We start from the raw sequence: 25,466 nt of genomic DNA on the forward strand, positions 1-25,466 counted from the left end.
TTTCAGTCTCTGTAGTTTCTGTTTTGTCTGATTTGTTGTTTCTCATATTTTTCTCCTAAAATTCACAATAACAAATAGTAATGGCTCCTTTTTTTTCTCCCTTGTAAATGAACTTGAGCAATACTAGAGCTACTCTGGAGCAATATGTGAGGCTACATGGGAAAGTGGTCTCAGACTTTTGGACTCTATACTGAGGGGATATACTGTATATGCTTACAGTTTTTTAAATCTGACATATATTTTTTCTCTCAAAGAGCAGCTCAATTATTAATTGCCTTCCACAGAAAATATAATGAAAAATATTGTGAAATATCAGGACCAGATTTGATTTATTTTTGGACAAATGTGCCCCTTTTACCTGCTGACATCCCCCTGTTTCCCATTTCCAGGTGTCCTTCTTCCTGTTCATTGTGTTTGTCGTCTACACTATGCTGCCCTTCTCCATGAGAGGGGCCATTATTGCCAGCGCCATCACCTGCTTCTCGCACACTGTCACCCTCAGCGTCTGTCTGGCCAAAACCGCCCCAGAGCTGGAGCCTCTGGTCTGGCAGGTAAAGACAGATGACTGTCCAAGCTCAGATCTTCAAACATGCATGTAAAAAAAGACTGTTGAAATCAACATTTTTTGAAGCAACATCCTGCTTTAGATGTGACTCTGCTGTGAGCTTCCCATTTTAGTTTACTGACGGCCTTAATGATTGTTTCACTGCACTGTTTGCTGCAACACAGCGGTTAGTTTATCAAGATTAAATTGGTAAAATTGTTCCGTTCAAGATTAAAAAAGATGAGGTACAACATTTTAATAAAGCTTGGGCTATAAAACAGTGAACCCATCCTGTATAAATGTGACACAGCACATTCACAAAAGCCTCCTGAGTCAAACAAACTGCCATTTAATGTACTCATGGGCCAGCTCTTAAAACACTGGCTCTAACTGAATGGACCCTTGATACAGTAAAACAAAGTCTCACCACAAAGAGAAACCTCATAATAATGGAGCTGCTATTAATGCAGCAAACAACGCTAACCAATAATATAATAACATAATCTGTAAAATTAATCAGAAATACAGAAACATGCCAGGTAACACAGTAAAATTAAGGGATTTTGTATCACATGCCTGTCTGAAGCTGACACACACAAACACACACAAACACACACAGTGACGCTTTCTAATCAACCATCAAATTAAACGCACTGATACAATCTAATCATGCAATATCTCTCTCTTCTCTTTTTCTCTCACACACATACACAGTGGAAAAGCACACCAACAATAAACCATGCTCTAAGACATTCATTGCCCTTGGATACAGCACCAAGGACAACCCATTGCTATGCAAGGCCACATTTTAAAGAGCTTGAGGTTGACATAGTGGTGGAAAAGCACAGTTGAAGTGTGTGCTTGGGCCCAGTTTTATGAGGCAGTAATATAGGCTTAAGTGGAAGGAGGCATACTGTGGGAAAATTAAATGTACATACACCTCCTGACATTACTTTAATGCCTTGTTCTTTATGTGTGTGTGCATGTGTTATATGTGGCAGATCTTAGCCAACGTGATCATCTTTACCTGTGGTAACCTGGCTGGGGCGTACCACAAGCATCTGATGGACCTGGCTCTTAAACAGACCTACCAAGACACCTGCAACTGCATCAAGTCGCCCATCAAACTAGAGTTTGAGAAACACCAACAGGTACATGTTTACATTCATGGGCAGGATCGAAATAACATGTGAGTGCAGTCTAATGTCATTTGCTGTCATCAGACTGCTGAGGATGCATGTCCTGCTTTGATGCTTTTACTGTGGAATAAAATACATTTTTCAAATAATAATCTAATAATGATCTAATACCTTAGTTACAACTACAAAAGGCATTAACTCATTAGTTTCTCTGTGTTCTGAGGACTGCTATTCAGTTTTTTAGCCACACTAGAGGCGTGGCTGTAGCAGTGGTTAGCGCTAGCTAGTTAACTCTGTCACTCTACCACTTCGGTCTTCAGACTGAAATATCGCAACAACTATTGGATAGATTTCGATGAAATTTTGTACAGACATTCACGATGATCCTTCGACCTTTCCACCATGAGGCTGGCATCTTTTTGTTAAGATGACTCAACAGATGTTACATGGATTGATGTGAGACCTGGCACAAATATTCACATCCCCCTCATGATGAATTGGAGTCATTTTGGTGATCCCCTTACTTCTCCTCTAGCACTATTATCAGAGCGATACAAATTCCTGCAAAACTGACATTTCCATCAGCCTCAGCTGCACTTTGTGCTTTGTAGCAAATGTTAGCATGCTAACATGCTAAACTGAAGTGGTGAACTTTAGAGCATTTTAGTATGCAGGCATTAGCATTTAGCTCAAAGCACAGCTGCTGGCGTGGCTCCAGACTCTGTTCAGTTTGTATGATACGGTACCTGTTTGCCCAGAGGTTGACTTCTTCATTCACCGGGGATTTCATGTTTCTCTGCCTATTTTATGGCATTTTTGGTGCTCTGGCAATGAAGCTTCCTTTGTCACCTTCACTTTTGCTCTGTAAAAGATCAACACTCTAAAAATATAAAGCCCGTAGTTAAGCTGCGAGCGTAGCAGTGGACTTTTGACTCCTGATGCTAGAGCAACACAAACCTGGTGAGAGCTTCAATGAAATTCAGACATATTCTGTTTTATAGCCAAAATATTTCACTTCTCAGTTTTGTCAGGGCTGATGAGTTGGTAAGTCGATCATGTCTAAAGAGGCATTATGCAGTGACATTTGCCTGACATTAGCGCCTTTGCCCTGACATTAGCCATTCTCTCCAACCAGGGAAATGACACATGAAATTTCACATTAATAACTGGCGGTTTATACAGTGGGGTTTTTTTTGGAATCGTAAAATGTGTATTTCCTTACATGGGTAAATACATAATTCATCATTAACATATTGTTGTACAATATGAAATATTACAAATACCCCATTGGACACAAATATAATTGCATTTTTTTATTATTTAAGTAATGGATGACATGTTTGTATGTCATTTATTCTTCAGGTGGGTGTAACAATCTCATGTGTGAAAATATAGTTATTATTATATTATATTATTATATAGTTATAGACGATTTATTACTGCAAGTCAGTGAATGTTTTTTGTTTGCTGTACATGGCATTTGAATAATTGAAGATATTTACATTAGCAACTATCATGTTGGATTTTTTTCAGTGGTGTGTGTCAGCGTGTGTGTCAGTGTGTGTGTGTGTGTGTGTGTGTGTGCGTGCGCGTGTGCGTGTGCGTGTGTTTTAGAATGTGTGTGGATGCATCACAAATATCAGTGCATAACTAAACACCAACAAATCTCTTTCAACAGCTGAATGTAGATCACTTTAGTTCATTAATCAAACACATGATTAACAAAGTTACATCTCTTCAGGCTATTATACCCCCTCTGTGTGCTCACATTAGAGTGCTCATATTGCTTCAGTGCTGAATAAGTAAATAAGTGCGGGTGGTGTGAGTTTCTATTTTTAGTCCCCCCCCCCCCCCACCCCCCCCACCCCCACCCCCCACCACCACCACCACCACCACCACCAACCCCTCTCTCTACTTAATTTGCTGCTGTGTTTTAGGAAATGAGCCCATGGTGTGTGAACAATGTAATGACCCTCTCTGCTGAGAGCTGCATTTATGAGTCACACCCCCTCAGGCAGCTATTCACTCTTTCTAACATGCACACACACCCACACTTCTGCCCACACACTCGCACACGCACACCACAATCACCCTCAAACAACCCTCCATCCAATGTGCATGGTGCTAAATCAAAGTTAAAAAAAAAAAAACCCACAACTTACATGGTTACACAACAGCTATGGGTGATGGATCTCACATCTCTGCTTCTTCACTTTTCTTATTCCCCCAGTTTACTGACTATACAATGACAAGTCTTGCTAAGATTTCCAGTGCTGCTTTAGTGAAACTTGACAGGAGAGAATATGTCAAGTTTCTAAAACATCAACAGCAGCCATCAAACTCTGCTGTCAGCATCTCAGGGTCAGACACCACCTTTGTGTGGTCACAATTATGCAACAACAAAATCATACAGAGAGAAATCCACTGAAATAGATGTGGTAACGAGACACTTCCCTGCCTCAGTGTATTTCAGCCACAACACATGCACTTTCCTGCAAGTGTTCACAAGCTGCTTTCTTACCGTTCACTGAGAGGTTTTCACCTTTTGGGAATTCATCAATTAACGATTCAAGACATGTGAGACAGACCTTTTGATTATCATTAGCAGGTTTCATTAAATTTTCACCCTAATCTCCTCATAATAATCTAATATGCACGGTAAAACTCATGGGCAATGAACAAATTTACAGAACATGCGTCATTGCTTTTCTCTGCTATGCTGCATATTTGAAAATGAAGATACTTTCTGTGCCTCAATTGCTCTTCTCCTCTTGACTTTGGCTTCCTGTGCTCAGAGCTGAAAAATTAGCCTCAATGAACCATCATTAAGAGGATGAAGGAAAATATATTTAGGCGGTTAAATATTAGCTGTGGATGACAACGGCTATATTTATATGGAGTATTGGAGAAGAAGAATAGAATACATTAGAATGGAACAGAACAGATCAGCGCAGATTAGAACAGCACACAATAGAAAATAGAATAGAATAGAATAGAAGAGAGCCGTACAGAACAGCACACAATAGAATAAACTAGAACAGAATAGAAAAGAACAACTGTAAAGTTTCATGACTTTCTTCCATAGCAAATTAAATTGTTGGTATTGCATTCTCATGTTAACCTGTGTAAATCCAAATTTGACCAACCATTTTATGAACCAAATACATTTCCTTGAAATAGTTCATTCTTTTTCCAGTTGTTTGACTCTGCCTCTGCCCTCCCCTCTCTCTGTCTGTAGGAGCGTTTGCTGTTGTCCTTACTACCGGCTCATATAGCCCGAGTGATGAAAGCCGAGATCATCCAGAGGCTGCAGGGACCCAACTTTGGTAGAACTGAGAGCACCAACAACTTCCACAACCTGTATGTGCAGCGGCACACCAATGTCAGGTAAGCCTCCTTCTCCTTTATCTCTGCCTTCCCATAACAAAGGTTATTATTTTCAGCTCTCATCTCAGTGCTTGATTGCTCTTATACCATCCCGTCCACTCCCTCCTCACTGCTCATCCCCATCCCTCTCACGTTTGGATTACTCCTATACTCAGTGCTCCTCTCATCTCTCTATCATCTCCTTTTATTTCTTGTCCTCTTCTCTTTTCCTTTCCTTTCTTGCCATTTTCTCTGCACTCCGCCTCCTTGTCCCTTTTCACTGTCATGACCAAATTCAATTCAGAGTTAATCCACCTCCACTGTGCTCTGAGGTCACTTTGCCAATTGAAGAGGGGCCTATGTCTTCCTTTCTCAATGTCATCCTCCTCTATATTGTGGGAGTTCATAGAAACAGAGCAGAGTACACAAATCCAGGCTTAGCACAAGAGCCTCTCCAGAGAATGTCCTCTAAAAACCTGTTTTTCCATCATGCTGGGGCTTCACAAAAGAAACAATATCACCGTGGCCATTTTAAGTGGACCTCAGGTGTGTGTGTGTGTGTGTGTGTGTGTGTGTGTGTGTGTGTGTCCTCATGTTGATCTGCCTGTTATCCTTCCAACAATAACACATTTTCACATGGTCTAGCTCTAGTGAAGAGGGAAATCTTTCCAGAACAAAGAACTGACACTCAAGGACAGGTGGCAGTGCGGTTCTGCTGGGATCCTCCTACACTCAACAGTGGGTGGAGAGCCAGACACCAGCTACTGCCTCCACCATCATGTCTCCAGCTGTAATTCAAGAATGTTGCTTTGATGGTGGTGAAAAAAGAAAAACAGATGCTGATCCAGATAAGTTCCCTACACTCTAGATATATAGACCAGCACATAATGCGTTTCGCACATTCGTTTAATTGCATTGGAAACCTGAGTGTTTCCTCATCACACCTGTTAGATTTGTAGTTTGCCAGGTACAAAGACAAAGGCTTCCCTCTGTAATAAAATATTCCCTCTGTTACCCAGAACATTTAATAGTCACCATCACAGAGAAAGTGCTCATCAAGAACTCAGTGGGTTTGCGGAGAACAACACCGGATACAAGTTAATTCAAAGCAATCACATCAAGTACAGCAAATTTCAGAGTGCTCGGCACCCATGTTGCTCTGCTAATAAAATGGCCTCCAACAGTGAAGAACTTGATGCCTCTCTGCTAATAGAGGATAATGAAAGTCTAGCGACGCAATGAACTGTGTTGCTAGATTTTAATGATTGTGTTATTAAGTTGTGCAATATTAATTGTCCTATTTGTTGTTTCTGCTTGTTTTCTGCAGTATTCTGTACGCTGACATCGTGGGCTTCACCAGGCTGGCCAGTGACTGCTCTCCAGGTGAACTTGTGCATATGCTGAACGAACTCTTTGGCAAGTTTGACCAGATCGCAAAGGTAAAGTCAAGACAACATCATCACATTTCATACAGAGTGCGTCCTTCTCAGCAGAAATGAATGAAAAAGTAGGAGAGAGAAGGATCCTGTGTGTGTCCAGCGTCAGTTCACCGTTCATCTCTTGTTCAGTCCAGGGTTGGCCACATTCTCTCAGGAGAAAATATTTTATTACAGCCCAGTAAAAATCCCTCTATGCTAGAGAGGTCTTGATTCAATTCTGTTGCAATTTATGAGGCTGTATTTTTTTGTGCACTTGTATTGGATTGCAATATCCTGTACTGTGTGGTGTCTATCCTCCCTGTACAGTACGTGAATGAGGTAGAGAAAATATTGGAAACACTTTCCAGTGTAATGCACTCTGATACTGCACTGCCACAAGCTACAGCTTCTAAAAAGAATGAAAACATTTAGGCAGAGGAGAATCTGTCACCTTTGCTACCTTTTGTAAATCCCTCTTTATTTTCAGTTTAAGGTTTTATTAAGAGAGTTGTGTGAGATTGACTTCATGGACTGTGGATTAATAAACCACTGACGCCCCTGTAAACCATACAAAACTTCCAATAAAAATCCTTTAATTTCTAGAGCCCAGTAAATAAGTTAAAACCTGTTTCTATGTGAAGTTACAGTGTCATAGTTTTCATTGAGAATTAATTGGATTTGATAGAGAAATTAAGGAGGTTAACAACATAAAAGGATATGTTTTCTCAAGTTTCTCAACTTTTAGCTGAAGTCTTGAACAGCTGATGTAATTTGCATTGTGTACACAAATGAGTTAATTACAAAACACCCAAGACGAGAGCACAGGGTCTAAGCTATGCTGTCAATCATATGAAGCGCAACCTTGAAACAAGTGTTCACTGTGCCCTGCGGCCAGAGTCGGCCTCCACAGCTGTACCTCCACAGCCGCAGGTTGTAGCGGTGTGGGCCGGTCAGAGTGAATCTCGCGGTCTCATGGGTGCTCAGCTATTCGGGTCTAAACAGTTGAGTCAGGCTCTCTCTCTCTCAGCGTTGTGTCCAGCAGCTCTGTCCTTCCGCCTGAGGAAGCTGCCGTTACATAAACCCAGTCCAGCGATGAGCTGTTACACATCCCACATGTGGAATAAGAGCTAATGTGTTATGTGTGTGGGTGTATGATTTTGGGTTTGACGGATGTGACTATGAGTGTGAGAGAGTGAGGGTTGTGTGGAGGTGAAAAGACCATGAGAAACATCATTTTTCAAATAAAGTAGTTAACCCCAACTAAAGATATTTATAATTAATGACAGCTTATGGATCAGAAGGTTGGATGATAAATGCACATTTCTCATCACTTCTCTCTTTCTGTCTCAAAGGAAAACGAGTGTATGCGAATCAAGATCCTGGGAGATTGTTACTACTGTGTGTCTGGTCTGCCTGAGTCTCTGCCTCACCATGCCAGGAACTGCGTGAAGATGGGCTTGGATATGTGTGAGGCCATCAAGTAAAATACCAGATCTCTCCCTCTTTTTTTCTTTCTCTTTCTCTCACACATACAAACAGAAACGGAAACACAAACAAACACACGCCTGTCAAACAGATTGAGCAGAAGGAATGCCAGACTTGATTTCAGCTCTGTTTGAATTCCACAGTAAACACAATGTGAAAGCAATATGATAAGCCTCCCAGCTGAACAAATAAAAATTTCAAACAAATGAAAAAATATTCTCTTGCAGCCCCCCCCCCCCCTTCTGCTCTCTGCTCTCTGTGTCTTTCAGTCACGCCTGAACACACACACACTCACACACTAGTTTTATGGACTAATATATTGGCTTGCCAACACTGACCTTTAATCACAATCAGATTAAAGATGCCATCCACCTCAGATGTTGTACACCCATGACATGATGAAGCAGACTGTTTTTTCAGTGCTGGTGTGCCGGGGTGTCCGCCCTGACTAGAAGGAAATTGTGGAGGCAACACTGAATCTGGACTCTCTGAACTGGCAATCTAGAAATGATCAAAGAAACTACTTTTCAAAAACACAAATTTTCAAAGTTTTTGGGAAAGGCACTTGATTCGCCAAGAAATAGTTACATAAAAAAACACAACACAAAATCAGAAGTCCTAAATATGACATAAAGGAGATACAATGTGCTTTACCATTCATTTTTTGTGTTGGTGGATGGATATTTGGACTTTGGACAGTGCTGGACTCGCTGCTTCCCACTGCTTCCAGTGTTTAATATTGACATTGATCTTCTGCATGTGTTTTTTTTCTGCTACAGCACACTGTCTGCTCTATAGTGTCGGCCTTACACCAAACGACTTTTCATGCAATTTCACTGTCACAGACCAATTTCCAATGTCGGGATAAATCATGAGAGTTTTGCAGAGCTGATGCTCGCTCTTGCGTTGTCAAGTCTTGATGTCTTGATGACATGTTTAATATTATCCGAAGTTTTTAGTCTCGGCTCATGCAAATAGTCAATGAGGCTTTCTCCAGCAGCAAACCGAGTTGATAGTGAGCATGGAGGCGACGCGAGAAAGTGAGTCATTTGGTGTAAGACTGGCAATAAATAGATAAGGAGGCATGGGTAAAGAGGAAAGTAATTTCAAAATAAAACACGTCTTTTAAAAGCCTTTTCCAAATCTTCTAGTGTATGGTAGGCATAAGTCACATCCTGTTGACTCCTTTGAGATAAACATCAGATGTAGCCAATGTATTTATGTTATCTTTGCATTAATCCATCAGTACATCATTACTTCTCTGTCTACGTAGATGGAGAACTTGTTTCCATACAGCCACCCTCTTCTTTTTAACCCATATTTACATAGAACAACATCTCCGCTCTAACAGCCAGACTGCAGCCTGCTACACAAGAACCACAGACGTGAACAACAACTCACATTACCTTTCCTGCTAAAGCTCCTACTTATGTAACTCACAAACCGAAGCACACGTTTCCTGCTCCCAAGCTTGTTAAACCAACCAAACAAACATTCACAGAGGAAAAGTGCGAATGAATTCAGTTTGAATTTTAACATTTCTTTTTCTGTCCTCTCCACAGGAAGGTGCGAGATGCCACTGGAGTTGATATCAACATGCGTGTTGGTGTTCATTCTGGGAATGTCCTTTGTGGTGTTATTGGCCTCCGCAAGTGGCAGTATGATGTGTGGTCACATGATGTAACGCTAGCCAATCACATGGAGGCAGGAGGCGTGCCAGGGTGAGACATAATAACACAAAGAAAGTTTGACTTGATCTCGCTGCTGCAGCAGTGCTGCTTTGCAAATCCTTGTAATTATCGTGTGGTTGGCAAACCAGAGACCTGTACCTGAAACGTTGCCAGTTTTAGTCAGTGAACCAGACAGGAAGCTACGCTTTGGGAATTGACTAACACTTCCTGCTCTCTCAGTGATTAATGTTGAATTGCACTTTAGCAAGTCAGTGAATTTCCATCTGTTCCGCTGCAGCTCCATGTGGCCTAAAGTAGAAGAGACCAAGTCCCAGTGGTCAGCCGTACCAAAGTATCATTATCTTGAGTTTCAGTGGAGAGCCTGTATCTCAAGCAGGCTGTTTTGGAAGTTTTCTCACCCTTAAGAGAATAACATTGAACTCTGCAATTTTCTTTTCATTTATGTGGTGTATAAATGATGAGATTTATCAAATAATGCCAAGACATATGTTGATATTGGCCAGTCCAGCCTAAAATAATATTAATATCAGTATCAGTCTTTTAAAATCAAGGTTGACTGAACTCCAGTAAACCACCACTTAAAACAAAAACATGATGATATACCTGAGGGAACGACAGAGCCTTTTGACATGTTCCAAGCACAACCAAGACTCAGCTGAAATAATATATTTATATACAGTATATAATTGTTTTACCTCAAGAAATGCCCTCATACAGTATACAGACATGGAACATGGATATGTCTGCTCTAATTCTACTTACTCTACTTCTACAAGTATTTAAGTCAATTAAAGCCACTTCATTTGACCAATCAGCACAACATGTGTTGTGAAACTATCTAGATCTGCCATCCTTTCTCTGTAACAAGCATGGGAAAATTGGCTGGTGGTTGTGTGTGTGCTACACTGAAAGTAACCTCTCCAGTGCTACCACGTTGTCTCACTGGGCTGCTACTGGTTTTTCTCCCCTTATGCCTGCTGAAAAGCATCTGAAAAATGTGGCAGCTGAAAAAGGCACATTTCCATCTCCATGCATCTCTGTTTGCAGAGGTAACAAACAAACCCAAAAAGGGAGAACTGCAGTAGTTATGAAGCTGGAAAATAAATAACACATTGGATAGAGCTGTTAATGGTGCAATGACGCAAGCTCTTAACCTCTCAACATCTGTCCATTTATCCCTTTCCTGTGTCATTTCCAGGAGGGTCCACATCTCTTCAGTGACGCTGGAGCATCTGAAGGGCTCATACAAGGTGGAGCCTGGAGACGGACAGAGCCGAGACTCCTACCTGAAAGAACACGGAGTGGTCACCTACCTGGTCATCAACCCCAAGGTGAGAAACCATCACAGACATGGTTCCATGAAGTAACTACTGACAGTGCATGTGTGTGTTTGTGATTCATGACTTGGGTTTTCATGGAGTTTATAGCAGATGCAATGAGCCAGAGTGCAAAAATATGAAGGTTGACTTTCAGCACCATGGACAACACCGCTGCATCACCAACACTTGGTGTGCTGGTCAGGTTTACACAGAAGTCGACACAGTGGACAGGCGAACAATTTTGGTTTAAGATAAAACAACTGTTTGTTATCACATGAACAACACCTGTGGGTCAGCGTTCAGTCGCTCTCTCTACTCAGAGAAGATGTTTGAAGTGATGTCCAGCTGCACTGCCTGAGACACTGTGCAGCTCCTGTCAAACCAGGACATGAAGAGCCTGTTTAGGACATTTAAGACTCCTCTGTGAACTTTCTGCCCAGAACATCTCTATATAGAATATGCTGTTGGCATGTAGTCTGTGAAAAACCACGCTTAACAGTCCTGCCTTCCTAATCCCTTCATAACTTGGCTAAGATGCACCCACCCCCATAAATATCTCCAGTGAGACCTTTCATTTTCCTGTTTAAGACACGCTATCTGCTTTCCTCATAGGCTTGAGGAGGCTCAGTGCAACAGTGGCATCTCATCTCTGAAGAATTAAGGCCTTTACGCTTTCCAGTGCATCTTTTGGAAATACCATCAGTGACACAGAAAGCCATGGTGTCTATTCAGCACTGATTCCTCCAAATCTGCTCCTTTTAGTCTTTTTTTTTCATCTTATGATTCATCTCCAAAGAGCCTGACCAAGGATTTGTAGCTTTCACATGAAGTCATTGCCTGACTTCATGCAGTTCACTTCTCAGTAGCAACATATTCCAGGCTGGAATTTATAAGAAAACATATAAAGGTGAATCAGATGTTCAATGAACCCAAAAGAAAGGGTTCACCTAGCATTTCATAGGAGCTGTTTAGGTACTTTATTTATTTCTTTATTTCTTTATTTGGATCCTCAGTAGCTTTCACACAGTGGCTGCTAGTCTTCCTGGTGTCCACACCCAAAAGTAATGAAAATCACACTATATCAATAAACCAGGAAAAAAACAACAAAACAAGACAAAACTAAACCAAAATAACTCACTAACATGTAAAACAATAAACAATAGTAATTTACAATGAAAACAAAAACCAAATTTTTGCAAATGCACAATAACAAGAATCAATCAATGGTACAGAAATCACAGTAACATCTATATGAGATTCATCAAATTTAGTTTTGAAAGAAAACCAGCAGATTTTAAGCAGAACAAACCTTGTTTGTGCACCAACAGACAAAGTGTTATTACTAGTGTTAATGTATTATTGCTCCATAGAACATTTGCATGAATAACAGAAGACAAGATTTAAATTTTGCCTCTGCAATTTGCCGTGATAGTCGCTTATGCACCTCATACGCATTAGCATGTAAAAAGAAAACAAACACCTGATCGAGCAGACTTTGTTGTGTACTGTTGTGAATGTCAGCTATCTGCACTGAAAATATGAACATATGTCAACATATTTCACCAGCTGTGTTCAGTTTTGAAATGCGTTGTGTTGGCAACAGCACAAGCTGCATGTTATCAGTCGTCTTATTAACAGCGCTCTCTGTTTACTGCCGTGCATGTCATGGGAGTTTGGTACTTACACTGTTTGCATATTTTTCATTTAACTTTTTTTCAGATTTTTCTAGTATCCTATTTATGAATGCAGAGTAGCAACACTTGAGAGACCTAATTTACTCTTGCTCCATGCAGCCTTACAGCAATTAACCAAACCAGCAGTTTTAGGTCTAACTGGAGCCTTTGGGTATTTTTAGTGTGGTAACATTTCCTTCTCACAACACAACACTATCCCCTTAAACTCTTAAACTCTTAACCTTTATATACTTCATTGGAGGTGGCTTTCCAATATCCTATCAGATATTGGATATTGGAATCCTATCAGATATTGGAAAGAGGTTGTGGGAACTCTGTGACATTTTCAAGAAGCCCTGAATGGATCAAGGAGGGGGAGGTGGAGCATGGATCACACGAGGTGTCATCTCCACTGTCATTGTCATTGATTATCACTGTCAGAGCTGTTCAGCACACCCGCTGAAAATGAACAGAGTCACTGTCTATTTCAATTCTTACAGGCTTTTCCTGCCATGTACCTTTCTCTATCTGAAATTAAAGCAAATCACCAGTGGTGTGGGGCTTGTCACTGTGAAATGTCCTCTCTATTTCTCCAAAAATGTTGTAAAAGGAGAAAAAACTTTCACTGGTTTATGGCTTTACAATGGCACAGCGTTAGTTTCAGCAGTAAAGTGGAGAAGCTGTTAGTCAGAGAGAAGCACTTAGTCGGCACGCCTGCCAAAATAAAAGGAGAACTTCATCATGCTTCACTAAAAGTGGTTTAAGTAGCTCCAAACACTGACAGGCAGGTCACAGAAGTCAAGAGCTGTCATTTGATCGCTGTCCCCAAAGCACCCAGTCCTTTTTTACTTCACATCTGCTGAGTAAATGTGTAAAAGTCTGACTTACACAGTTGCAGTTGATGAATAAAAGTGGGCACTGCACCTGTTGTGATATTTTGTTTTTCTGGATACTGAAGATTAGCTTTGTCGGGTTTTTACGTGTTGTATTTATCATTCATATCGGCTTAAAGTGATAGTGCTTGTTATTTGACGTGGGTTTGTGTGAGGTAGTTATCTATAGTCAGTGTGTTACCTGCCATAGATTTGGATGGGCGCGTGGCTCGTTTGGCGAGACAGCCAGTAATACTGGCACAGAAGCTGAGGGATGTGCTGCTTTAGACAGGGCCCTTGGTAAAACATCTTTTAGCCACTTTTTAAAAAATGGGCAAAAGAAAAAGCTAATATCAGTTGAAGTGTTCGCTTTATTTTGAGTATTTTCACTGCTTTATCTTGCCGTCAAACAGCTCTTTCCTTTGGAACTACATTTTCACACTTCAACTGATATTGGCTTTTTTCAGTGGGCATTTTGTGGGCATTGTGGCCCCATCCACAGCAGCACATCGCTCAGCGTCTGTGCCGGCATCTACTGCAGGTAATACACTGACTATTTACTGTAAGTACCTCACACAACCTCACATCAAATAACCCAAACTATCACTTTAATATGGTTGGGATGATAACTCACATGGTCTCTCTGTCTCTCTTTTATTAGCTTTGGTCCAAAAGTATTTATAAGATATCAAGAAATGGATCCAACTAGAGTTCAGTTGTTATTGTGTTCAGTTCACTTAAATGAATCTACATCAGCGTTATTTGACATTTAATTTAAATGTGGTATGGAGATGAATTATCAAGGGTTAAATGGCCCAGTTTCACAGTTACTGACGCGGAAATCACTACAAAATGTTTATCACCACTTGTCTCTTGGTTTTCTCAGACTGAGAGGCACAGCCCTTTGCTGGGTGTGCGTTCTCGTCCCTCCCTGGATGGCGGGAAGATGAGAGCGTCTGTCAGGATGACCCGGTACCTGGAGTCCTGGGGGGCTGCCAAACCCTTCGCCAACCTCCACCATCGAGACAGCATGACCACGGACAATGGCAAGATCAACACCACTGTGAGTACAACACAGCACTCTCTGTCTCATCACACGGGTGCATGTGTCAGTTATTGATAGATCAATGGCGTGACTCCTGTTTCAGGACGTTCCCATGGGGCAGTACCACTTCCAACGACGAGAAAGGTGAGCTCAATGGCCATACAAAAATCATGACATGTAATCACGCTACTTGATCTTTGCAAGGTTTTGCAAGAGAACATTTTTCACTCTTTGTGCATGTGTGAATGCGTCCTCTACTTTCCTCTAACTGCAGGTCCAAATCTCAGAGAAGGAGGTTTGAGGAGGAGCTCAATGAGAGAATGATTCGCACCATTGATGGCATCAACTCACAAAAGTAAGAGCCATGTCTGCTGCACTTCCTGTTTCTGCATCACTTTTCATAGTCACAGGTCATGCTTAGTCACCTCCCAGCAGCACAAACACCAAGTTAGCATCAAAAAACAGAGGAAGCACCTTCAGGAGATTTCTGATTAACATAGTGAAGGTTTATTACACTGAATTGTAATGACTAAGAGAAACCCAAAAATAAAATAAAAGTGACCGCTTATCAACAAAACCAGGTCATAAACTACAGTTTTTTATTGTTATTAAGCATAATTAATAGGAAGTGAACCATATTTTAAATGTAATTTAATCCAGAACAATCTTAACGGGCATATTAACGTCTGTCTTGTTACTCAAGAAACAAGAAAACTGCCTTTGTCTTTATTCACTGAAAAAAAAAGTTTTCATAAATTAAACGTATAAGCAATAAACTAAAAGAAAAGCTCTTAATGCAATTAAGAGAACATTTTATAACTTCCAAATCTCAATTAAAATCTGTCTTGAATTATTGGACAGTGTTATCCTGCCTATGGTGCTATATGGTAGTGAAGTATGGAGTCCACTCTGTCATCACAGCTGGACCTGCTGGGATGAACATGCAGCAGATTCATTTTACAAATACAAATTAAAGACCAGTGAATACCTGTCGAGCAGAACTAGGCAGATACCCACTGATAATTAACATTCAGAAGAAAGCTCCTTAAATCCAGTTCCCCAGACACCCTCCACTCCAAATCCTGACCAGATCCGGGCTCAGTGACTACAATCAAACAAGGAGGAAACAAAAACATCATGGAAACAAAAAGAAAACAGGAACATTTGGTCACTGTTGCACAGGTGGGGTGGAGACAGAGATGCAGTACCTCCTAAAATATAAATCCTTCAATTAAATATGGAACGTTTTCTTTAATTACACCAATTGAACTACATGACTTCTCAAAACTGAATATACTCCTAGGAGAACGAGACGGGGCAGATCTTGCTGCTTAATATATGCCAACATGCCACCTGAGGGAGAGTGAATGACTTACACACACACATGCAAACAATATACTGTGAATATGTCGATCTTGGTGTTGTTTGTTGCGTTGTACTTTTTGGAAATTGTATTTTGATGCTTCTGTGATATTGTTTTTTCTCAAACTGTCATGCAGCTTTGAACTGAACTGAATCAATAAAGACTCAAAATGGTCATGTTCACATTTAGTTCATACATTTTGTATTTGGTTTGTCTTGGCGCCGTGAAGACTGGAAGAGCTATTCCCTGTTTGCCGTCTGAATCTGTTTCACTTGTGTCTCCAGACAGTGGCTGAAATCTGAGGACATCCAGAGGATCTCATTGTTCTTTCACAACAAAGCTCTGGAGAAAGAGGTAGGCGAATGCATACAAAACACCAGCCAGCATTGGCCACAGGGGGAACAAATCAATCGAACCGTATAGGTATCAGGGAAACAGAAGTCATTAAGGGCCTGGACAACCTGCAGTATATAGGACACAGGATGTCCACCATATATTGTATGCGAAAACGTTTTTTGTGCATCATGCTTTATGTAATCCTCATGGAAGTCTGGTATATTTTTATACTGTGCAGGCTCAGTGTTATTGTTGACTCTGTTTTACTGCAGCCTCATAATGTTGAACCCAATTTTCCAATTTCATTTGCCTTATCTTCTCTCAACAGTACAGATCCACAACATTACCAGCCTTCAAATACTATGTCACCTGCGCCTGCCTCATATTCTGCTGTATATTCATTGTGCAGGTCCTCGTCTTGCCCAAGTAAGTCTGCACCTCTTTCTCTGGTTTTATACGGTGCACTCCCCCGTAGCGTCAGCAAACTCCATCTGTAGCAGCGGGTTGATGTTAAAAAGCCATTTGACGCCAGCTGTCTCATCAACAAGACCACGCTGAAATGAAAGAGGCAGGGGAGCAAGAGGCAGAATGCTAAAAAGCAGATGGAGATGAAAGGGCACCATGTCTGCTAGTGATTATAGATCAGGTGAATCAAAGTGTGGAGTCTCTTTAACAGCGAGGAGAGAAATTCACGGTCACGCTAATTTACGGCTTGTGGGAGCCAAAGGTGTTATTCAGCAACTGAGGAGCCATTGATTTTCTGATTCACCTCTCCCTCCCTCTCTCTCTCTCTCTTTATCTTTGCTCGTTCGGTTGCAGCATCTCTCTGCACATTTAGACGTGACATCATGTGTTTTATGGTACGGATCATTAAATCAGATGTGCTGTGTTCCTTCTTAGAAAAACTGATACATGAATGTAACTTCATCATCATCACACACACACACACACACATACACACACACACTCTGTTGCTGTATGGTCCACTGTTATGCTTACTCAATGTAAATGGATTGCAGGTCTGAAGTAGAATACATTAAGACTTCCATTACATTTATTTCCCTGGACGGGACTGCAGAGAGCCAAGAGGGTGTAGAGTAATGTGTGTGCACGTGTGTGTGTGTGTGTGTGTGTGTGTGTGCGTGTGTGTGTTGCAGAACTGCTGTGCTGGGGATCTCCTTCGGCCTGGCATTCCTGTTACTGGCTTTGATCCTGCTCCTTTGCTTTGCTGGTCACATTCTGGTGGGTTTGCATGGATTTATCAGTGAATACTCAAACACACACACACACACACACACACACATACACGTACACACACACACACACACACACACACACACACACACATCCTCGTCAGATCTGTGATTCAGACAAAGTGAAAGTGATGTTGAAAGTAAAATAAGTGAGCAAAACTGTATAAAGCTCACACACATATTTGCCATTCAAAGTGTATCACACATTATAGTGACCTTCATTCCTAAGTGCCCAGTGGAGTTACCTTTTTCTTTAGTGTAGAACTTCAATACAGACTTACTCTACTTGTCTTCTAAATTCTGATGTCACAGTCATTTTGATGTGAAGAACCTCTCTCCTGTGCACTTTTAAAAGTTTCACGTAGAATTGACTGAAATGTAATGACTTATCCATCAAAATAATGTACAATATATACACAGTTAAGATGTACTTTCCCTTTAACAAACAAGAATCTATTACAGTACCGGATACTGTAATAGATGAACCTATCTACTGACCCCTGATCTATTACACGTGTTTGAATATATATCTGTTAGCTTTATTTAGATAAGGAACTAAACAGAGGATTTGCTGAGGGCCAGAACTTCCCATGGGTTTTGTTGCAACACGGCATCAGCTGCAGCCGTTATACGTGAGGTTTATATGAGCTGATCTTCCCTCTGTTGTCCTCATCCATCCAGTCGCAGCTGTTGTTTGTTATCCAGCACAAGTGGAGGGATGGGCTGCTACAGCTACCTGTCACAAGTGTTTTATGGACAATCAATAAATGATTGCTCCCTCAAGATCCCATTTTCCTCCTTCTTCTCTCTCAAGAGAGTATTATCACCCTGTAAGTGGGTCACTTGTGATTAATTGGGGGTTATCAGTAACCTTGGGTCTGTCCTGTCCCAGATATCAGCTGCATCCACCACTTCAATAAGAACAGCTTATGTTCGATGGGTTTGTATTCACCATCAATTTAACACTCAATCTGTTCTCAATAAAAGCTGCTGTGGGCAATGGTGGAAGAGGCTGTGTCTAACAAACTCTACCTGTGTGTGCCTGTGTGTGTGCTTTAGCTTCATGCACCTGGTTGGGTTTTGTTATGCCATGGCTCGTTCAGGAACGCAACCAAGAAGGGAAGTGCGCACAGCAACCTTTTAAGAAAACAGGACATTTATTAAAGATAACTCATTAATGATTCTGGGCCATAAAAGGAAAGGAATTTTTTTAAATTATTATTTTGCCACTGCCTCTCTATCTTTCACCCTGACCACTGTGAAGACATGCACAGGCAATGCATTTATCAGGCAGCCAAGGGCGGGCGTTGCTCCATTTAATGAACATCATCATGGATAGACCTCCTGAATCTCAGAATATAGAAAGAACCACCATGGTCATACTTAAAGAGTCATTATTTACAAACTCAAAGCTGACATTTTCCCATGAATATTATATATTATATTTATATATTTTTTACATTGTCGATATTTTTTGCACTACATTCCCCATGTCTTTATCATTATTGCAAATATCCCACTCCTTTGTTATATATTTTTTATCTTAATTTTATTTTAATCTTATTTAAATTTTTAACTTACCCTAAGTCTATTTATGATACTGTTTGCACCAACCACCAGCACAAATTCCTTGTATGTGGAAACATACTTGGTAATAAAACTGATTCTGATTCTGATTCTGATTACTATTTTGGTTTATGTTATAACCTGTGAACAAGTTGGCACTTTTTTCAATAAACTAGCATGTGACTTTTAGTGTTTTATTTTGTTAGAATTTTATATCACATGTACATTGTAAATTTGATCTTGTTTTCTTTTTTTTTTTTTTTTTTTTTACTACTTGCTTACTTACTTGAACTACAAAAGGAGCTTTAGTTAACTCACCTAGTTTTCCCCCTGCAGTAGCTTTGCTTAAGTTCAACTTCCTCCGGTGTAAAGTAATGTGCTTTTAAAGTAGCTTCCCCAACACTGAATGTAGGTACTAACCTAAACTACTTGTAACATGAACCAAATCTTAAGATCGACAGGAGCCAAACCAAACCAAACCACACTGAGTGACTGAAAGCACCTGCCCTGCAGGAGGGAGGGAAAGAAAGAACCATCTTGAAACCACCCAGCTCATATAGGCTCCGTGCAGGTTAGGTCAAGCCAAGTACTGTCATGTGGCTCAGGGCAATCAATTCGTCTGAGCCATCATTAATGAAGCATATTATAGTTCAAGAACATGCTCTGTTCAGCTGTGAAAGAGTGAATTACACAGTTATTGTGATCAAACACATTCCTTGGGAAATGTCTTTCCAAGCTAAGCTGTTGCTAAGAAAAACTCTGAGAGCTCAAGAAAGATGTAAACATCACTCTGACTCTGTTTTACGAGAATCAAAGGGAAATATTTCATGTCCTTATGAAACCTTACTCAGTATGACTAACAAGTGGTACTTTTTTACGATTGTTGTTCTTTCATGGAGAAAGCCTTTCATCTAGTAGCTCAAAGTGTGAGGTCGCCACTAAAGCTCATACCAGAGTATGAGCATACTGTCCTCATACGTGAGAGAAAACTGTCTCACTACACTTGAAAATAATTTCAGTAGGAGCAGGAAGAGAAACGATATCCAGAATAACACTCTAATAAATGGACAATGTGTTTTAAGTGGAAACTCTTGCATACAAATTAAAAATAAAATCTAGATATTTAATGCACATCAGTCTTTGGCCTGTATGTGATAGATGAGCCTTGGTTCTGGACTTTCTGGCATTATTCTTATTTGCTGAGATATAGTATATATAGATATAGTAAGGACTGCCCTGAGCTATATGAATAACCAATGTGACTTTCCACCAAGTCAGTATCTTGGTGTTCATTTGAGTCACAACAGCGACTATAAAGTCCCCAGAGGGTGACTTGTATAGTATGTTTGTCCAGCAGAGGGTTGGGTCTTTGGGTTTAGTATCCACTGCTGCTCCCTATGTCCCATCATTCCCTCTGTCTCTTTGTGTCCTCAGCAGGGAAGGAAGGGGTCCTCCTGCTCTCTTACCTGGTTCCCCACCTCCTCCCGCATCATCGTCACCAATAATCCCTGGCTGCGATTGGTCCTCACCATGACGACCACTGCTCTCATACTGGTGATGGCTGTCTTCAATATGGTGAGAAGAGAAAATGTTGCGATGTGGTTCATATAGAACAGCTGCAGGAGTACAATGGACATGATTTCAGATTAATGAATTTAATTTGAGTAGGTTGTACATACTATCAAGAGCCAAAACCATCCACCTAAAAGCATTTGGAGAACATCATGGGTTGAGTTTAAGCTTTGGTCAAATTCCTCTTTAACATGTTGCTATTGTAGGTTTTGATACAAAGAGCAACATTCTCTGTGAAGTCCGTACCAGTGCCCAGGCCTACTGCATTAAAGAATGGCTAGAAGCATAATGCATCATATTGTTTTATAACAAGGCATTAAAAGCATGATGGTCATACTTTTCTGAGGTGGAGAGTTGCATTCGTTTGTAATTGCTGCACCAATTTAGCATGAAACATAATAAAGTCTCATGATCATCATGGTGATTTCTGTTTCAACCATGAGTGCCACGCCAAGAAAATCATTTAGTGCTTGTTGGGTATTCTGTTACAATAGTCAAGCAGTAACATGCTCAGAGTGCATTTAGAATAACATCCTCAATAATAATAATACCACTACTACTAATATAATAATTATTATTAGTAGTAATAATAATGATTATTAATAATAATCATTATTATTATAATTATAATGATAAACATTATTTTGAGAGCCCTTTTCATACAAGAGACAGAGCTCAAAGTGCTTTACATTGAAAATTAAATAATAAAATAAAATAAGGATGAATAGAAGGACAATGTAAATCAGTTTTGGCTGTGTGACATTTCGGTGATGGATGAATCCTGCTGCCCTCTGGGGCGTGCAGTGGCCCAGTGGCTAAGGACTGAATAACCACATCGTCCACGGTTCAATTCCTGCCTGGGGGACCCTTGATGCATGTAATGTAGCATGTCTCTCTAAAGACTGTTAACTATCAAATAATGGAAACTTGCTGAAGAGATGAACATTTGTCCTTCGTCCTTTCTGTTTTGTTTGTTAGTTCTTCGTGGAGGATCCTGGAGGATCTATGGAGGACGTCCTGGCAACTACTCCACCTGAGGGCCTGATAACTAGCCCAGCTGAGGTCCTGGTGACTACTCCACCTGAAGTATTGATCATTACTCCACTTGTGAATCTAAGTAATGTCAGCCTGTTGGAGTACCAGGAGGAAAACACAAGAGACAACACATTTTATCTGCCAGTAAGTAAAACAGTGGGATGTCAACAACATGGGCTGTAAATGTCACTGACCATCAGTATCAGTATTTACAACATATACCGTTACTTTCAGGGAAATGTTCTTGATTAAATCTAAATGCACATATTCTCCCCACAAGTTGGTGTAAACATGGGAATGAACCCACTCCTTGATATTTGCTGAAAGCAATGTCTCTCATTGCACAGCTATATACCATAAGACAAAAGTAATTCAAAGAGACAGCCATGTCAATTTTATTAAGTTTCACAAGGAAACTTCTGTGTAGCCGTTTCAATTCTGTTCAGTCGATAATATAATTTCACACCAACATTGAGAAAAACGTCACTCCAGAGGAGCCAAGATGTTTATTTTAGTCATCAGTGGCGCCAGGTTGTCAGACATATGCATCTTAAGGCTTTCATTTACTGCCCTGTTTAGTGGTGGTACACATCTTCTCTCACACACACATACACACACACACTGTAGACTCACAGAATTGTCTGTGTAGGTTCTCAGTCATCCAGACTTGCTTGAGGTTCTTTAAGTTTCACCCCATATCCAAAGGGCCTCTTTGGGATTTACCCTATTGTGGGGACGTTAACATCTTGAGAGCCGTTGAGAACATGTGAGTCGTTGACCCAGCGGCCACCACATGAGTCATTAGGGTCACATGAGTCATGATGTACATGGGTGTTAAGCTGCCTGTGGAGGGCTCTGAAGACTGCTTGACATGTGGCTGATAAACGGTGTCGTAGACCACCTCCTCTGTTTAGTGATGTTCGCTCCAGTTTGATGTGGATAGATTCTTTTTAATCCTCACTCAAACCATCAGTCTGAAGAAGCCTCTTGGAGGAGAGGTCAAGCATCCTCAAGAACCTCAAACAAGTCCAGTTGTCTTCATACAGGACTACAGGAATACAAGACTTACTGTTTTGTTCACTCTTTGGTATTACATAAACAATTACATAAATGTGTTTGTTATGTAAGAATATCGACTTACTCCGCTGTCGGTATGCAAACTTGGAAACTATATGTCAGGTGACTCACCTCTGTTAGAGCAGCACATTTACTGAAATCATGTTACATATCTTAATGTGTTTGCTTGATACAAACACATTGAGATGACCTGTTGCTGACATCACACACATCGCCTCTACAGAAAATGTTTTTTCATGTTTTTGTGTCTTTTTGTGTCTGTCTCCAGTACTTCATCTACTGCTGTATTCTGGGCCTGGTGTCATGCTCAGTGTTCCTGAGGATCAACTATGAGTTGAAGATGGTGGTGATGCTTGTTGCCGTGGTGATCTACAACATCATCATCCTGCAGACACATGCCTCTCTGCTGGATGAATTTAGCAAAGCACCGTACCTCAAAATTGAACTGTATAGGTACCTGCAAAGTACACACACGTGCACACACACACACACACACACACACACACACACACACGCCTCATACACCATTTCTACTTCCTAATCTAAGCAATAATGAAACAGTTATTAGGCTGACTTTAGGTCAGTGCTCTCTGTCTGAACCCTCTGCACCTTCTGACCCTGCAGAAGGTGCAGAGGGTGCAGTTGAGCAGAGTCTATTAAAATGACAAACAAGACTGGACGGCTGTTTTCAGGGAAAGACTATTGCTGAGGTGGCAAAATCCTATAAGGCTGTTGATCTCGTGGAAGCCCTGGAGAGGAGGAGGGTGAGTGGCAGAATGAGATACAGCCGTTTGTGTTGATGGAGCTGAATTCATTTTTCACATTTGACTAACGGCTGGAGTGTCCCTGCTGAAAAATCCCATTATGCAAAAAGTTTTCAGAGCACCGAGAGAGGCTAGTGAAAATACTATTTTCTCACTCTAATATTTCTCTCTTAGTTTCTTTTTCTCACCGTGGCTTTAGTAGCAGGAGAGTACATTTCTATTGCTAAAGCATTGAGAATAGAATTTTAAACAAGTTTTTCCAGAACTCTAGGAAGATATTTTATTCAGTTGTTTTAAAGGAGCTATTTGTAAGTTTTGCTATCGCTACATAGCTAACGTTAGCATTAACAGCTGTTTACTTACCAGTCTAAAAGAAACGTTGTGAGTTCAGCATCAAACTTCATTCCTTTACTCACCAAGAGCTGTCTCCAGTGGTGGAAAGCAACACCAACGTTAACTCTTGTCTCTATCACGACTTTCATCTATTTCCTTCTATTTCCATGCTAATAAGCTAGCCCTGGGCCATCTCGTCACTTTTCGATAGCGACTCACTGCAGCCTACAATCTCCCCTGAAGGGGGCGTATTATAATCTCTTTTCTTGTAAAGAAAACAATGGCCGAAGCTCTTGTCAGGCAACAACAACAAACCACCTGCTCCCGACACGAAACCACGTTAAACTCAGAAATAGCCCCTTTAACTACAGAACAGGTCCTCAGAGTTTGGTAATATATCCTAATGAACATCATGTCTGCTGTAATGTTGTCAAATGTACATATCTGTTACTGGGTAATGACACGCAACCTTTAAAACCAGTCTGCACTTCACCACACATGACCACACAATACAGTAACTGACATAAAGAAAAGCAGGTAAGATGTTCACTTCAAGAGTCTAAGTTTATTTTCATGGTGTATTAAGAGGAACTGAGGGGAATGTCTGTGAGGAAGGGGGGAAATCACATTACTAATGTTGTAATGATGAGTTCCTAGGTAATAATGGTATGTAAAACATGTAAAACAATTTGCTCCTTTAAAGGAGAAGGCTGCTGGTGTATTTTCTTGCTGCCAACAAATCCCAAAGAAAGCCCAAAACCAACCACGTGTTAGTCTGTCTCTTCTCTGTCGTGTCTGTGCCACTCAGCCCCTTGCTTCATTATTCCTACTGAATATTACGTCTTTTAAATAGGTCACAAATATACATGGTTGCATAGATTTGTAAGAAACCCCAGTAACAGCTGTGCACAGGAGATATATTGCTTTAGTGTGGGACTATTTTCAGCACTAGTGAGTATTTATGGCACCAAGATGTTATACGTCAAACTGACCCAAAAAACTGTTCATGCTAACCTGTGCAACAGTGTGGCTCACTGATGTGTATTTAATCGTTTATGAACAACAATGGGGCTTTATGGCACAGAGGAATAGGATAGGTCAGCCTTTGGATACACTCACAATATGTGTTATTTTGATCAAGTCATTGTTGGTTTGTTTTCTCTTTTTTTTCCCAGGGATTTGTTGATTATACAGTATCACCAGACTTTGCCAATCAACACAGTATGATTTGTATTGTCCCTCTCTCTCTCTACAGACCAGGAGTCCTGAAGGATCTAAAGACAATGGGCTCAGTGTCTCTTTTCATCTTCTTTATCACCCTGCTGGTGTTGGCCAGACAGGTCAGTACGTCTCTTAACTGGCCGCCACGATGACATAACCAGACATCACGATGTAATAGTGACACATACTGATGTTATAGCCTAGATTTTGTTTCCTATATAGCCTATAGATTAGAGGTTTATCTGGGTCATTCACTACAGTTGGTCCCGTCTTATTAGGCCATTCAGCACCATTGCAGGATGTTGTTTTACTGAAAAGCTCTGCCTGAGGAGTGAGATTATCTTCACTGCTTTCCAGAACAAAATTTAGAAGCTATTGAACCTGTCTTCAAGGA

General features: G+C 40.7%; 1 protein-coding gene across 3 annotated transcripts in view; it reads left to right on the forward strand.

The window, feature by feature from the left end:
• Positions 1-25,466, forward strand: part of adcy2b (adenylate cyclase 2b (brain)) — a 47,540-nt gene that overhangs the window by 15,390 nt on the left and 6,684 nt on the right. For 2 of the 3 annotated variants that reach the window (XM_071499991.1, XM_071499993.1), the window contains exons 3-19: positions 390-551; positions 1,546-1,695; positions 4,922-5,070; positions 6,377-6,488; positions 7,820-7,947; positions 9,515-9,673; positions 10,842-10,974; positions 14,394-14,570; positions 14,656-14,696; positions 14,827-14,907; positions 16,200-16,269; positions 16,580-16,677; positions 17,409-17,493; positions 20,505-20,645; positions 21,621-21,821; positions 23,023-23,207; positions 25,107-25,191. In XM_071499991.1, the coding sequence (XP_071356092.1) occupies positions 390-551; positions 1,546-1,695; positions 4,922-5,070; positions 6,377-6,488; positions 7,820-7,947; positions 9,515-9,673; positions 10,842-10,974; positions 14,394-14,570; positions 14,656-14,696; positions 14,827-14,907; positions 16,200-16,269; positions 16,580-16,677; positions 17,409-17,493; positions 20,505-20,645; positions 21,621-21,821; positions 23,023-23,207; positions 25,107-25,191 (2,157 nt within the window). The remainder of the gene's footprint in view (positions 1-389; positions 552-1,545; positions 1,696-4,921; positions 5,071-6,376; positions 6,489-7,819; positions 7,948-9,514; positions 9,674-10,841; positions 10,975-14,393; positions 14,571-14,655; positions 14,697-14,826; positions 14,908-16,199; positions 16,270-16,579; positions 16,678-17,408; positions 17,494-20,504; positions 20,646-21,620; positions 21,822-23,022; positions 23,208-25,106; positions 25,192-25,466) is intronic. The other variant, XM_071499992.1, reaches the window with a different exon arrangement.

The sequence above is a fragment of the Trachinotus anak genome, unplaced genomic scaffold (genome assembly GCF_046630095.1).
Source record: "Trachinotus anak isolate AG129_WGS33_773 ecotype Australia unplaced genomic scaffold, CSIRO_AGI_Tana_v1 ptg000016l, whole genome shotgun sequence".
NCBI lineage: Eukaryota > Metazoa > Chordata > Actinopteri > Carangiformes > Carangidae > Trachinotus > Trachinotus anak.